This window comes from Salarias fasciatus, chromosome 20 (assembly GCF_902148845.1).
Source record: "Salarias fasciatus chromosome 20, fSalaFa1.1, whole genome shotgun sequence".
NCBI lineage: Eukaryota > Metazoa > Chordata > Actinopteri > Blenniiformes > Blenniidae > Salarias > Salarias fasciatus.
The window spans coordinates 631,225-646,139 of record NC_043764.1 but is presented as its reverse complement, the minus strand read 5'-3'; the positions used below and the strand labels follow the sequence as shown (position 1 = coordinate 646,139).

Genomic DNA, 14,915 nt, shown 5'->3' with positions numbered 1-14,915 from the left:
GTAGCTGTGCTGCGTCGACGTCATCATGTAAGTTTCCGGATGTGTCCCCCCCACTAAAAGCCGGTAGAAAGCCGACCCGCTAAAAACCCGGGTCGATTGCAGGCTCGAATCCCGAATCGAAATACCGATTAAACCCTTTCCCACTGCCAGGAGGAGCCGGGTGTTAGCGGGTTTAAACCGGTTTTTTGGCCGGTGGGAGAGGGGTATAAGACAAAATCCAAACACACAACACAAATCTAACACAACGAAAAAGCCTGTGAAACATCGTGAAAGCGCTAAAATCCACAAACACACAACCAGAAAGAAGCGACAACACGGAAGACAAGAATCACACTGTCTTCACTGAATGTCCAGAAAGACCAAAGTCCCCGAGTGTCCAGTAAAGACCAGGAAGTGTTGCAGGATGATCAGCAGAGCGTGAAGACATGAAGAGGAGCATTCAGCAGTTCCCTCAGACGGAGACAGACCAGAGACATCAGCGCAAAAAGACAAAGAACACACTCAAATGGACAAGAGAACCAGTCCACTGTCTTCTCCCTTCTGTCCAGTTCTGGGTTGTGGAGGCAGCAGTCTCCTCGGGTCGGGTAAAAAATGGTAAATGGACTACACTTGTATAGCGCTTTTTACCCTGCATGACAGAGCCCAAAGCGCTTCACACTGCAGTATCACATCACCCTTTCACACCATACTGGTGGTGGTAAGCTACGACTGTAGCCACAGCTGTCCTGGGGGGGGGCAGACTGACGGCCCCTCCCACCACCAACCATTCACTCTCACAACTTCCATACTAGGCAAGGTGGGTGAAGTGTCTTGCCCAAGGACACAACGCCAGTTTTACGCCTGCGGGAGCGGGGATCGAACCGCCAACCTTCCGGTTATAAGACGACCCGCTCTACCAACCGAGCTACTGTCGCCCCCGGGACACGATCCTGTCCACAGACTTCCCCATCCTGACACGTCCTCGTCCAGACACAACTCTGACCCCTAAACTGGACCCCTCCGGCCCCAGGTCCCTGGACCAGACCCCCTCTGCCCCCCCGGCTGAACCTAGGAATTCTGTCCATAAAGATTCTGAACAGAACCGGTGCCAAAGTTCAGCCCTGCTGGAGTCCAACATCCACCGGGAACAGGTCTGACTTAGTGTCGGCAAGGAGGACCAGACGGCCCTTAACAAGGGGCCCCGGACTCCGGCCCCGGACTCCGTACCTCATTAGAACCCCCCACAAGGGACCACAAGGGAGGCAAGTGAAAGCCTTCTCGAAGTCCACTGGTCGGGTGAACTCTCACGAGCCCCCAAGCCCCCTGTGGAGGGTCTAGAGCTGGTCCAAGGTTCCACGACCAGGATGAAAACCACATTGTTCCTCCTGGATCCGAGGTTTCACTCTTGGTCGAATTGGATCACTGCAGCATCTGCAGTCCACCTCTGAGACCTCAGTCCAGATCAGGGATCTCAGCCTCCACTCCCTCCTGGTGACAGGATTGAGGAGGTTCTCGAAGTCTCTTTCCGTCTGATAATGTCCCCAGGTAGGCCAGCAGGTCCTCCCTCCCCTGTAGACACCGCTGTCCCCTCCGGAGGCGCCGGACCGTTTGCCAGAACGTCTTGGAGGCTGACCGGTAGTCCTCCTCCTTGTCCTCCTGAACTCCTCCAGACCCAGTTCGTCCTCCACAGCCACCCGGGCTGCGGTTCTCTGGTTCTGCCGGTTCCTGTCAGCTGGTTCTGGACTCCACAGGACTCCTTCAGCTGGACGGCAGCCTGACTTCTAGTGTCCACTAAAGGGGTTCTGGGTTGCTGAGACCTGGAGACCACAGCTCTGAGCAGCTGCTTCCACTGGAGTAGGAGAACACGGAACGTGGTCTGCTGGGACTCACTGGCCCTCATTCACCAGTCCTCTGCAGACAGAAGTGACGGATCTGTCGGGACGACGGGCCCACATGAACCCGTCCCTCTGACCGCCTCAGCCTCCGCACGACTGGCGCTTGATAAATACAGCCGGTGAAATCGACCATCAGTAACATTCACCAGTGTTGTGCTAGTTAGTGAAAAATAGTAACTAGTTACAGCTATTAGTTACTTCATGAAAAAAGTAACTCAGTTAGTAATTCAGTTACTTAAACCAAAAAGTAATGCGTTACTGAAAAAGTAACTTTTTCAGTTACTTTTACAGGTTCTTCCAGTGCTCTCAGTAAATAGAGGCTGACTGACTGAACCGCCCCGTCGCCCTGGTTTCAGTCTGGACTGATGTTATTGATGAAACCGACCGTTTCAGTTCATCTGCTCCACATCACTCAATCTAACTGCTACCTATCCGTGGAATATGATCCACTGTGCACCAACACAAACACCAAAGTATGTTTTCAATGCCTATTTATTTTATTTAACAACAGCCTGCAAAAAATTTAAGTGGCTTAAAGCAAATATAGATATTCAGATGTAATCTATTATTCAGAATCAAGTTGGACAAATTACTGTGCTTTCATTCAGCACCTAAGAACTTCTGTTAAAGACAACGAATGAAATGTGAAATGCATCCTGATGCATAACACCACATGCATATCAATGCAGAAACAGCCAATTATATCACAGGACAACAAAAAATCCCCTTTGCAATATGTAAACAATAATATCTGCAAAATTCACATCAAGAAAAAAGCAAAAACAACGTGCAGTGTGCTGTAGAAACACACAATGAAGATAAATGTTCATGTTTCAGAATAAAAAAATGCCAAATATCACAGAAATAGTAACTATTTGCCGTTCGGTGCCTCATTCAGCAGCGCTGTGCGGTTACGCTCAAAGACGTCTCCCAGCTGGATGATGCCTCAGTCACGTGTAACACATCGTTCAAAAGCTTGCAAGACGTCAACAAACTTTATTTAAACTCCTAAAATTAACGACAGGCCCACAAGATGGCGACAAGGGGCAGCAGCATGACGCTCTTTCACTACTCCAGAGATTTTGAGGTTAGTTTTGGTCAGAGGAGCGCTGATTGATGGAAAATGACCACAAAACGGCAAGGAAATAAAACATGCTGTGTTTGGTGAGAACAGCTTTGAGATTTGTTGAAGAATGTGTGAGAAACATGATCTGAGCTGCTGCTGTGAAACAAAGATGGGTTCTGGGTTGGTTTTGCCGCTGACGGGAGGCGGTCCGCTCAGAGAAGACTCTGCTGCTGTCTCTTATAGTGCAGGTTTTCTAGTTTCTTATGAGAGCCAGCATGTCGGGGAGGAGCAGACGGATCTTACGTTGTGTTGCATTTTGTGAAGAGGGGTGCGGTGAGGGGACCGAGGTGAACTTGGTTTCACGTTGGAAATTCGACGGACATTCAACTCCCAGACAAGGAGTGTTTGGCGATCCTAGCCTGGGAAGGGGTGCTCATAAAGCGGAAGGTTTCCCACCGAACAACCGCTGAATACGCGGTTTAGGGACCGTCGCAAAAGTTCAAGCTCTGTTTTCGCAGAAGACAACTAACCATTACATCATCAAGAGCTTTTTTATCCGGGGAGGAATAATGCTCTGAAAGATTGTACGAGTTGGGACCCAAAAGTTCCCGGACTGTGGTTATGAAAAAAAAACAAGATTTCAGACTTTTGGCCGTTATATGTCGCTGTAGCATAGCCTTAAGCATAACTGTGAAAATTTTCACGTCCCAAAGACACACAGGCAGCTCACAGCCAGTGTTTGTGTTACTACAGTCCCGCCCCCTTCTTCGAAAAATCCAAAAATGGCGGAACCTGATTTTGTTTTCTACTGGGAAAAATGGCAACAGAAACACTCACCATGATCCACACCGCGTACCAAGACGAGGCTCTGGGGAGAACACAGGTCTATGGGCGCTTTAGGGGTGGTCAGATGTCCGTCGAAGACTCGCCTCGCTCCGGCCGACCCTCCACCTCCCGCACAGAGGAAAAAGTCCGCAAAATCGAAGCCGATTTGCTTTTTTGACGTCAAAGGGACGGTCCACAGCGAGTTTGTGCCGCCGGGGCAAACCGTCAACCAGGACTTTACCTGGAAGTGCTGCGGCGCTCCGGGAGGCGGTCCGGCTGAAGCGGCGGCGCTGTGGGGGAGGGGGACTGGAGGCTCCATCATGACAAGCGAAGAGCCCCGCGAGGTGCTCCGCAGGCTCGCCGGGGCCGTCCTGGCGGCTGGCTCTGGAGACGGTGGAGACGGAGTCATCGTGTTGAGCGGATCTCCCCGACACCGAGGCGCTGCTGCTGCCGCTGCCGCTGCTGCTGCCGCTGACCTCGGCCCAGGCATAGGCGGCGGGGGCAGCAGTGTCCTCGTCTTTCCCGACGTCGTCCTCGCGGGCAGGAACCGAGGAGGCGGAGTCCATAAAGGCCGCTCGCCGCTAAGTCTCTTCAAGCGGCAGAGCGAGACAGGCCGGGCGGGAGGACCGCTGGCTGTGATGCTGCCAGCCGAGGCATATGAAGCAGCGCTTGTGATGGTCCAGCTCGATGAGCGGAGCGCCGCAGGAGCAGCACGTCAACGGCCCGACGCCCTTGGCGACTGGTCACGGGCCGGCGACTCCATGTTCTTGATCCAGTGATCTTGATCTGATGAATCTTGATCCGAAGAAAAGAGGGCTTCTAATGTCTCAAGTGTGCCGAGGAAGATGAAGGGGGAACGACCGCCGCTGTCAGGATAGATACCCTCGGCGCAGGTCGTGGTGTTGCACCATCGCTCGTAGGGGATTGGTGCGTCGAATTTCCTGTTGTCTCAGTGGATTGGCTGGTGCCAAGAGAAGCGCCAATAGCAAAGCCCGTAGGTGGGCTAAGCACTGACGAAATAGAATAAAAAGTTATTGATGATCAAGTTATTTAAAAATTAATATAGAATTGATGAAGACAAATAGACAAATCAGTGCTTGAGCCAAGAACAGCAATGTCTTCTTGTGATTTTAATGGAGTTTTGGAATTTCGACCTCAGCAAATTAAAAATCTGTTGACAACGTAATGCTTATTTTTCTGCTGCTTTTACGCAGCATGTTCTTTTGCGACGGTCCCTAAACCGGGCTGCCAGACAGCCACACTGGAACTCTTGGGAAACCGTCCGCTGTACGAGTGACACATGTCGGGTAGGAATTGCCAAACTGTCGCTGTGAATGTCTGTCAAATATCCAACGTGAAACTAAGTTCACCTCGGTGGTGAGGGGGGCGTGTCGAATTGTCACGTCTGGATTTTAAAGTTGTTCTAAAACAAACACTCGGTGTCAAAGTGCAGCTGCAGCGTTCAGTTAGTGAGATGAAGGCTTCTGGTTTGAGACACAGTTGAAAGAACATCCTCACAACACTTCAGTCTCTTTTACACCTGGTGAAGTGGTGCACAGCCGTCGGTCCGTCGGCCGAACGGGTTAAATAAAAGAATTCAGTTAAATCACAGCCGTGATGCTTGAAATACTGCGAATATCTCCACGACTGGAAACTCTTCTTCTCTGCCGTCTTGTTGCTCATCAGACCAGAGTGGTCGAGAGACACTGACCGGAGCGCGGACGCAGGAGAGAGAGCGCTGAATGTTTTTTTCAATTCAATGAAACTTTATTGATCGCTGGAATGTTACAGGAACGGTGCGCCGTTGCAATGAAAACGTATGAAACTTCGCCAAAAGGAACGGAGTAACGTTTGGTAACGGAAACGGAGTTACTGAATTAAAAAAAGAACGCGTTACGTTACTCGTTACTGAAAAAAAGTAACGCCGTTACTAATAACGCGTTACTATCCAAAACTGCATGTCATGTCACAGCCTTCAATGTTAGCTTGCTAGCCTGACCTCCGGGGGCGAGGGCGTGCTGGACCAGGACCGGCCAGCATCGCTCCGGGGTCCTGGAACGGCAAACAAAAATCTGCTGTTTCTTGGCCACAGTCTGACCGGGCTCCAGGAATCAACAGCCGATAACGCACCACCGAACAGAACTAGTGACGATTAATAGCAGCCTTCAATCAACATTCGACTGAATGCTGTCCACTGGATTTAACCAATCCGTGTCCAGCAGCTCCAGAGCCACGCCCCTCGTCTCTGGACGGACCCTGTGCTGCTCGTGCTTCATGACGTGTTTGAGGTTTGAGGAATAATTACAGTGATGGGCAGCAGCGAGCTACAAGTAGCGGAGCTCGTAGCTTTAGTTACAGTTTTCAGTAGCGAGGCGGCAGCGCCGCTCCATCTGAGTCAAGTCGCTCTTTCGGTAACGAAGCTTTTTCTAGAGCCAGTAGCGACGGAAGCTACACGTTACTGTCTCGAGTGTCCAGAAGAAGTCGGCCGTTTTGTGTGGGGGGGAAAAAAATCTATGGTGACTGGTTGGTTTGCATATGACGACTCACCGGTGGGTAAGGTTACCCAATCAGAGGCAAGCTAAGGCGGGTCATCCACTCCAACCAGGAAGCAGAGTCCTGCACCATACTACCAAACGCACATGTGAAATGACGACGAGTGAAGACAAAACAAGCAAAAGGGACGGAAGAACAACCGGATAATGGCAGAAGCAGAAAGCACTTGTCCCTCTGCTGACAGCAGGCTGGTTGAATTGTTTGCAGTTTGTTTTTTAAAAAGGACGCCGGCCCGAAACATCTCCAGATGCATTCACCTAATGTGGAGACGCAGGTCTCAGATTCCACGGACACACTATGTACCGTTAGAAAGCTTAAATTCTCATGAATCCATCGTATAAACCACTTTCAGATGTGATTACCACAGCGGGTAATACAAACACATTCGTCCAACAAACAGCAAATTAAGTAAACAGCGCAACTCACCTTTGAAAGCTCATAACTGATCACAGATGAAAATAATCCAGCAAAACTGCCACAGTCCAAACGTATGCATCCAGACAAAGCTAGAAAGTATAGCATTTTGTCCAAAACATGTCTTGAAATAATAATAATCCAGAATTAGACGCGCCACCACGCGCGCACGCAGCGCGTCTCTCCGTGTGCGCGTCCTATAATAATCCATACTTTTATCAGAAACTCGCGCTGACCTATCCAATATGGCGACTGAACGGTTTCCGTTGCTTATTCGTCACATTTCAACCAATCAAGTGACTCATCGCTGCCTCCGAGGACTAACCAGCCAATCGTTGCCGAGATTGATGGACCCTCGTCATCTCTCGTCATCGCTCTTCGTCGATGAATTCTGAGCCAATCACGTCGGAGGAAACGTTTGACTGACAGGGCTGGTAGCCAATGAGCTTGCTGGATGGCTGGACGGACCGACAGCGCTGTTTTGGGTCTGCTGAGGGCTGAAAACTGGGGCCAGTCCCTGCTCCTCTCAGTCTGAGGGCCTTATCCCACCCTGAAGCCCATCTGAAGTGATTTTTTGAGAACTTTATGAGATTTTGGAATGAAAATAATGTAAAAACGGGCTAAAAACCAACATATACCATTGTACAGAGGGCATGCAGAGGGTGTACAGAGGATGTTTAGTAGTTACTGGATGTAACTCCAGTTCTACGAGTAAGTGCGTGCCCGCCTACGGGCTTCGCTAGTGGCACACCTCCAATATCTGTCCAATCCACTGAGACTATACAAAGCTCGACGCACCAATCCCCCGCACGCGATGGCGCAGCGCCACGCCCCACACTGAGGGTACATAACCTCAGATGGCGCTAAGCAAACCCTTCTTCTGACGTAGCAAAAACAAGGGAAGCAGACAGCTGGGCCAGCAGGTAGGCGGGCACGCACTTACTCGTAGAACTGGAGTTACATCCAGTAACTACTAATTCTACTTCGTAAGTGCTTAGCCCGCCGACGGGCTTCGCTAGTGGTACTCACCAAGGCGAAGGCCGTAGGTCGATGAATGTACTCCCAGCTGGCCTGCTGACGGGATTGGTGTGTAAGACGGAAGTAAACAAACCGTACGTCCAGAACGGCCGTAGAACTCCCGAAGGACGAGGCGGGCACCTAGCGACGAAGTGCAGCCCACGACGTACAAAGCATCGCCACAGCGACACACACACGCCGGCCGGGAAACCACAGCGGCAGGCGGTGAAGGGGGGGACCCCTGGCCCGCGTTCCACGCACGGGGAGCAGCAGCGAACCCAAAAACGGCAAGCGGCAGAACTCCTGCCCCTGCAACACCGTAAACAACATCCGCAGACCACGGCAGAGCCGAGCGGCAGGCGGGGAATCCCTGGTCCGCGAACCCACCCGGGACGTGGCAGCCAGGCCAGAAGGACCGAAACGGTTAGACGACCGAACTCCTGTTCTCGCCGAAAACCGACATGGCCACAGAGTCAGTGCACATATCCAACAGATACGAACGCACGAAGGTGGACGCAGAGGCCCAGGAGGCAGCCTGGCAGAGGTCACCCACCGTGACCCCTCTGCACAGGGCCGCAGAGGCAGCCACACGTCGTGTGGAATGAGCACGAATCACTGCTGGTGGCGAGAGATTCTGTGCCTCGTAGGCAGATGCAATAGCGCCCCCTACCCAGTGGGCGAGACGCTGAGAGGTCAGCGGGGAACCACGCCCCCGGGCTCCAAACCTCACAAACAGCTGGTCCGTGGTGCGAAAGCCAGCTGTGCGCTGGACATAAAGACGCAGAGCCCTGACCGGGCACAGTGACCGCAGGCGTGGGTCGTCCCCAGACAAGCCAGGCAGGGAGCTAAGCGTTCTGATCCGGATCACTCGCGACCGGAAGTCCGAAGTGATCACCTTGGGATGAAAGGCCGGGTTAGGCCAGAGGTGCACGAGTCCCCCATCCTGGCTGAACACCATGCAGGATGGGTGGACTGACGAAGCGCAGAGATCCCCAACTCTCTTAGCGGATGCTAGCGCCAACAAGATGGCGGCCTTAAAGGAGAGAAAGCGGTCCTCCGCCTGCTCCAAAGGCTCAAAAGGAGGTCCCTTAAGGCCCTCCAACACCACATGGAGGTCCCATGGAGAGACCACATGCCTGGGGGGCGGTCGCAACCGACACGCCCCGCGCAGAAACCGCTTCACAAGCGGGTGGCTGCGTGCAGAAAAGCGGCCGAAACCGCCGTGGCCCGCTGTGATGGCCGATGCAAACACCGCCAGGGTGGATGCAGCGCGACCGCTGTCCAGCAGGGCCTGGAGGAACTCCAAAACTCCACCAATGGTGCAGGAGACCGGGTCCAAGCCCCTCTCCGAGCACCACGACGTGAAGAGCTTCCACCGAGACCTGTAGGCCTTGACAGTAGAGGGGGCCCTGGCACTCTGGATGGTGGACACCACCGCTGGGGGGAGGTCTAGTTCCACCAGCCTCACCCGCTCAGCCTCCAAGCCAGGAGCCTCCCGCCCAGGAAGGGGCGGGACCAAAGGGCGCCCCCTGCCTGCTGTAGTGCGTCGGGCCCGTTGGGAATCGGCCACGGGTCCCCGACTGCCAACTGAACCAGGTCCGGGAACCACCGCGCACTCGGGGTGTCCGGAGCCACCACGATCACGTGAAGATTGTGCAACCTCACCCTGCGCAGCAGCGGGGTCAAGAGGTGGACTGGAGGGAACGCGTACAGGATGCCCGACGGCCAGCTCCTGTGTGCGAAGGCGTCTACCCCTAGAGGGGGGGCGTCTGACGACCTGAGCGAGAACCAGAGTGGGCACTGTGCGTTCTCTGCACTGGCGAAAAGGTCTGCCACTGGGCATCCGAACCTGCGCCAGAGTCGGGCTGCGACCCATGGGGACAGGCCCCACTCGTCGTGGAGTGGGCCTCCCCGGGACATTCTGTCTGCACCGACGTTGAGGACTCCGGGCACGTGACACGCTCTGAGAGATGCGAGGTGCCGTTCCGCCCACCGGAGGATCTCCGCCGCTATGCGATGAAGAGGGGGAGACCGGGTCCCCCCCTGCCTGTTCAGGTACGTGACCACCGTAGTGTTGTCCATCCTGATGAGCACATGGCTGTCCTTCAGCCTGGCTTGGAAATGGAGCAGGACTTTCTGCACCGCCGTCATTTCCAGCACATTGATGTGAGTGGGAGTCAAATCCCAAGCACCGCCCACCGCGTGGTGGTCTAGGGTGCCTCCCCATCCCGCGAGAGACGCATCGGTGAACACTTCGACGTGATGCGACACGCAGCCCAGGGGGACTCCTTGCATTAGGAGAGCAGGATCCATCCAATAAAGGAGATCCTGGCGTGCTTGGGGCGGGATCGGGAACCGTTTGCATCCGTCCCACTTCCCCACGCAGCGGAGGCGTGCAAACCACCGTTGCAGCCTGCGCATGTGTAGAAGGCCCAGCCAGACCACTGGGTGGGCCGCGGCCATTAAACCCAGGACGGTCCTGATCAGACGAACCCCGACCAGGGGTGTGGTCACTGCAGACCTCAGGGTCGAGAGAAGGGAGGTCCTCTCTCCTCGGAGAGGCGGGCAGTCATAGAGAGCGAGTCCAGCTCCAACCCCAGATAAGCCATGCTCTGAGCTGGGGTGAGCGCGCTCTTGTGTCGGTTCACCATGAACCCCAGGAGCTCGATGTGGTGCAGGACCTGGGTCGTGTGCAGCACAGCCTCCTGATGAGAGGACGCCAGTATGAGCCAGTCGTCGATGGAAGTGAGGATCCTCAGACCACGACGACAGAGGGGCTCCAACGCTGCTTCGACACACTTGGTAAAGGTGCGAGGGGCGAGAGAGTAGCCGAAGGGGAGCCGGTTGTATTGAAAATACCTGGTCCCCATGGCGAAGTGGAGGAAGGCTCTGTGCCTTCTGAGAATGGGGATGTGGAAGTAGGCGTCCGTCAGGTCGATCGAAGTCATCCAGTCCCCAGGTCGAATGCTCTCCAGGAGGTGTTTGACCGTCAGCATGCGGAACCTCCTGGTGGCTATGTGAGTGTTGAGGACCCTCAGGTCCAGAATGGGTCTTACACCCCCACTTTTCTTGGGGACCAAGAAGTAGGGGGAATAAAAACCCGAGTGCGCCTCTGTCGCGGTCAGCTCCGTGACCGCACCCCGGCGGAGGAGTGAGGCTACTTCTGCCTCGAGAGCGGCCGTCCCCGCAGGGCATGCGAGCCGCGTACGAAGGATGCCGTTGAAGAGAGGCGGACGACAGGCGAACTGCAGGGCATAACCGTTTCTCAGTGTCCTGGACAGCCAGGGAGAAAGCGGACCCAACATAACACGCCACGTGTGAAACCGGAGCGTGAGTGGCTGTACCACGGCCAGCGGGGACGGCCCACCCGTCCTCCCGGCGAAAGGGCTGTGGAGCAGGCGTCCCCTGAATGAGAGCGGGCGGCCGCCAGGGGGCCGCGGACCGGCGCTTTGCTGGGGACAACCCGAGCAGAGGCAGCGTGATCCCGGAGTTTTCCGGGTCGCTGTCCTCGGTGCTGATGTTGGAGCCTTCCGGATCGCTGGCCGTGATGCTGAAGCCGGAGCCGGGACGCTCAATAGCGGGAGCCCAGGACGGCAGAGCTCCGCTGCTCCGAGGCTCCGCCGTGACAACACACAGGGAAGCTGAGGGAGCGCTGCCAGGAGCAACACCAATAAGGCCGGGATCGGGGTGCTTTACGGCGGACACCCGGGCCGGCGTGAGTCCGCCGCTCGGCGGAGAAACTCCGCTGGGAGCGGCATGAGTGGCGCCGGGGCTGGGGCGCTGCATGTCGGCAGCCCGGGGCGTAACGGCACCGCCGCTCTGACGCCTCGTCATGCTAACACGAGCGGAGGTCGGCGGACAAACGCTGCTGAGAGCGCTATGGGTGCGGCCGGGGCCGGGATACCCCACGGCGGGGAGCCGGGCCGGGCCGGAGCCGTCGCTCTGACGCTTCGAAATGCTCACTCGAGCCGAAGCCGGTGGAGAGTGCAGCCTGAAGCGTTTGCGGGGCGCTGAAGAGACATCAGCAGCGCACCGCTTGCGTGACGCACACAGCGGGAAAGCTAGCGGCTCCAGCGCGCTGCTATGCCCCGCGTCCGCAGCCGCATTGCGGCCAGAGCGCGAAGAAAGCGCCGGTGAACAGGCGGTTCCGTGCGCATTCCGCTCACCATCCTCAGCCGCCTTCTCGCGGAGCGGGAGGAGGGAGGGAGAAGGGCCCAGCCGGGTTTTGCACTTTTCGATCATGCTAACACGGGGGAGAGGAGGGACTGCTGCTCTCTGGAAGATGTAACGGGCCTGACGGCCTTTATTTGCATGTTTGCTGGCAGGTGCGGGTCGAGCGGACGGGGCGCTCCGTGTCTCGGGAGCGCGGGACCGTCTGGGCTGATCGGCGCCCCGGGAGGATCGGCGGAAAGACGGTCCGGTCTGTCCAGGTGCCGAGGTGCTCCAAGGAGCGGAACGCCGCTGGTCCGCGGAGCGGCGGTGCTGCGGCGGCGGCTCACGGCGGGGCTGGAGGTGCGGGGCGAGCTGCTGCGAGCCTCGCGCTGCTGCCTCCAGGCGCTCGATGATCACCTGGATATCGGGCCCAAAAAGAGAAGAGGTGGACAGGGGGAGTCCCAGGACGCCCCGCTGGTCCCGCTCAGATAAAGAAGACAGACCAAGCCACAGGCGCCTCATGGTGAGCTGTGCGTTGGCCATGACGCGGCCTCCACTGACGGCGATGGCTCTGCACATGCGCATCAGGACTTCGGCCGTATTTTGGACCTCCACGATGTCTTCGGGGGAAAGCTGGGACTTCTCGTGGCAGATCTTGTCCACAGAGCCCAGGAGGAAGGTCATGTTATTGGCTAGGGCGAACGTCACGTTGCCGCTAGCGTAGCCACGATCCAGGAAGCTCGCCATGCGCCTGTCCCTTTCCGACGGCAGCACGGGCTTTCCGCCGGGCCAGGCGGAGGATCGGGGGATGGAGGCATAGCCGAACGGAGTCCTCAATGGCAGGCACTCCGGAGACCGGTGGCCAGCCCTCCACACAAGAATACTCCCGGTAGCCCTTCACCGTACCCTTGGCGGCAAGTGGCGTACCCCAGTCCCGCTGTACGTGAGCTTGAAACGACGGCACGGCGGGACATAGGACCGCAGTCCGGGACCGAGCCCGTGACCGGGTTGCCAGCCCGAGTGCAAAATCACGCTGCACCGGCTCCGGAGGCTGCGGCGGCAGCGCGAGGCCGGTGCGCTCGGCGGCTGAAGTGAAGAGCCCCGCGAGGTGCTCCACAGGCTCCACAGGCTCGCGGGGGAGACGGGAGGCGGTGGAGGCGGAGTCGAACCGAGTCGAACTCCGTGACACAGACACGCTGCTGCTGCTGCTGCTGCTGCTGCTGCTGACGCTGCCGCGGATCTCGGCCCAGTCGTAGGCGGCGGCGGCGGTCTCCTCAGCATCGTCCTCAACGGCAGGAGCCGGGGAGGTTGCGCCCATGAAGGCTGCTCGCCGCTGGCTCTCTTCGAGCGGCAGCGCGAGGCAGGCCGAGCAGGAGGTCCGCTGGCGGTGATGCTGCCAGCCAAGGCAGAGGAAGCAGAGCTCGTGACAGTCCTGCACGATGAGCGGAATGCCGCAGGAGCGGCAGAAGAACGGCCCGACGCCCGATGGCGACTGGTCCCGGGCCGGCGAATCCATCCTAGTCGAATCTTGATCCGGAGAATAGAGGCTTCTAAGTCTCATGGAGATGCTGAGAAAGAAGAAGGGTTTGCTTAGCGCCATCCGAGGTTATGTACCCTCGGTGTGGGGCGTGGCGCTGTGCGGTCGTGTGCGGGGGATTGGTGCGTCGAGCTTTGTATAGTCTCAGTGGATTGGACAGAGATTGGAGGTGTGCCACTAGCGAAGCCCGTAGGCGGGCTAAGCACTTACGAAGTAGAACCAAAACTGACCCCGCCGGGGCATAGCAGTACAAATACATGTGTGAAGCACTCATTTCTTGTAGTACTGCTCTGACATTTTGACCTGAACTATGTAAGACCCCAGGCTTTAGCAAAATTGTGTTTTCAAGCTCGCACAGTGCTTCCAGACTTATTTCCAGGTGTTTTATGAGGGAAAAAACTGCAGGCAAGAATGAAATTCATCCTAATTCAGTGTGCTGCAACAAAAATAACTCTGTGGCAGTAGCACCTAGAGTCATTCTGACTGCACTGGGTGAAAATACAGGCTGTCAGCTTTGAAATGAGACCCCAACCATGCATGTACTCCAAACAGTTCAAGAACAGCATTCAGTTTACTTTCTGTACATCTTCAGTAGAAATTTCGGGCGGAAACTGCCTGGACTTTATAAGGTTAATTAACGGTTTTAAAAAAAAACAGTAGTGGGACTGTAGCTAGCTACTTCTGCACTGCAGCTTGTAGCTTAACTTGCTCCATTCCTCTGGGTTAGCTTTCGCTGTAGTGAAGCTACATTTGATCAAGATTAACTTGTAGCTTAACTTGCTACATTTTCCAAGTAGCTTGCCCATCACTGAATCATTATTGGTAACATTTTACTTGAAGCACCCCTGTATCACACATTATAAGTACATTGCAGCACTGTGTAACTGTAGTTACAAACACTGTGAGTATGACTACTTATAATGTGTTATACCGGGGGCTTGAAGTAAAGAGTTACCGAATTATTTTGGAGCTCCCGGTTCTGCTGCAGACTCAGAGCCGAGGAGCCGGCCATCGTCCCGGACCGGTCTTTCTGGCGACCGGTGTGGAAACGGCCGAGGGCCAGTTTACCGTCCCCTCCAGGAGGGATGGAGAGTGAGATGAGGAGAGGAATGGGGAGAGAGTTCGGGAGTGAGAAGGAGAGTGAATTCAGGAGTAAGCTAGGAGTGAGGTCGAGAGTGAGACGGGTGAGACTGGCAGTCTTACACTGGAGCTGGAGTGGTAGCACAGCGTCCCGGTGTTGCTCAGGGTGACGTACTTCTTCTTCCACTCCTTGTTCAGAGAGCTGCCGCTTCGCTTCCACAAGACGCCCTGCGGCCAGACAGCAGCCAATCAGCTGGCTGCATTCAGCGCCGGCCCACCACCAGCGCGGCTCGGGTGTTCATACAGCCGCCATCGACGAGAGGAGAGAACAGACGCCTTGTTTCCTCCGTCACACACACACTCACACACCGCCTCACACACTCACACACTGCCTCAC

The 14,915-nt window shown here is 55.8% G+C and overlaps 2 protein-coding genes across 4 annotated transcripts in view; one reads left to right on the top strand and one right to left on the bottom strand.

Moving 5' to 3' along the window:
• LOC115408444 (natural resistance-associated macrophage protein 2-like) overlaps nt 1–14,915 on the top strand; it is a 918,259-nt gene that overhangs the window by 797,661 nt on the left and 105,683 nt on the right. The gene's annotated exons all lie outside the window — the stretch shown is intronic.
• LOC115408438 (arf-GAP with GTPase, ANK repeat and PH domain-containing protein 1-like) overlaps nt 1–14,915 on the bottom strand; it is a 59,446-nt gene that overhangs the window by 20,926 nt on the left and 23,605 nt on the right. For both annotated transcript variants that reach the window (XM_030119204.1, XM_030119205.1), the window contains exon 10: nt 14,642–14,746. In XM_030119204.1, the coding sequence (XP_029975064.1) occupies nt 14,642–14,746 (105 nt within the window). The remainder of the gene's footprint in view (nt 1–14,641; nt 14,747–14,915) is intronic.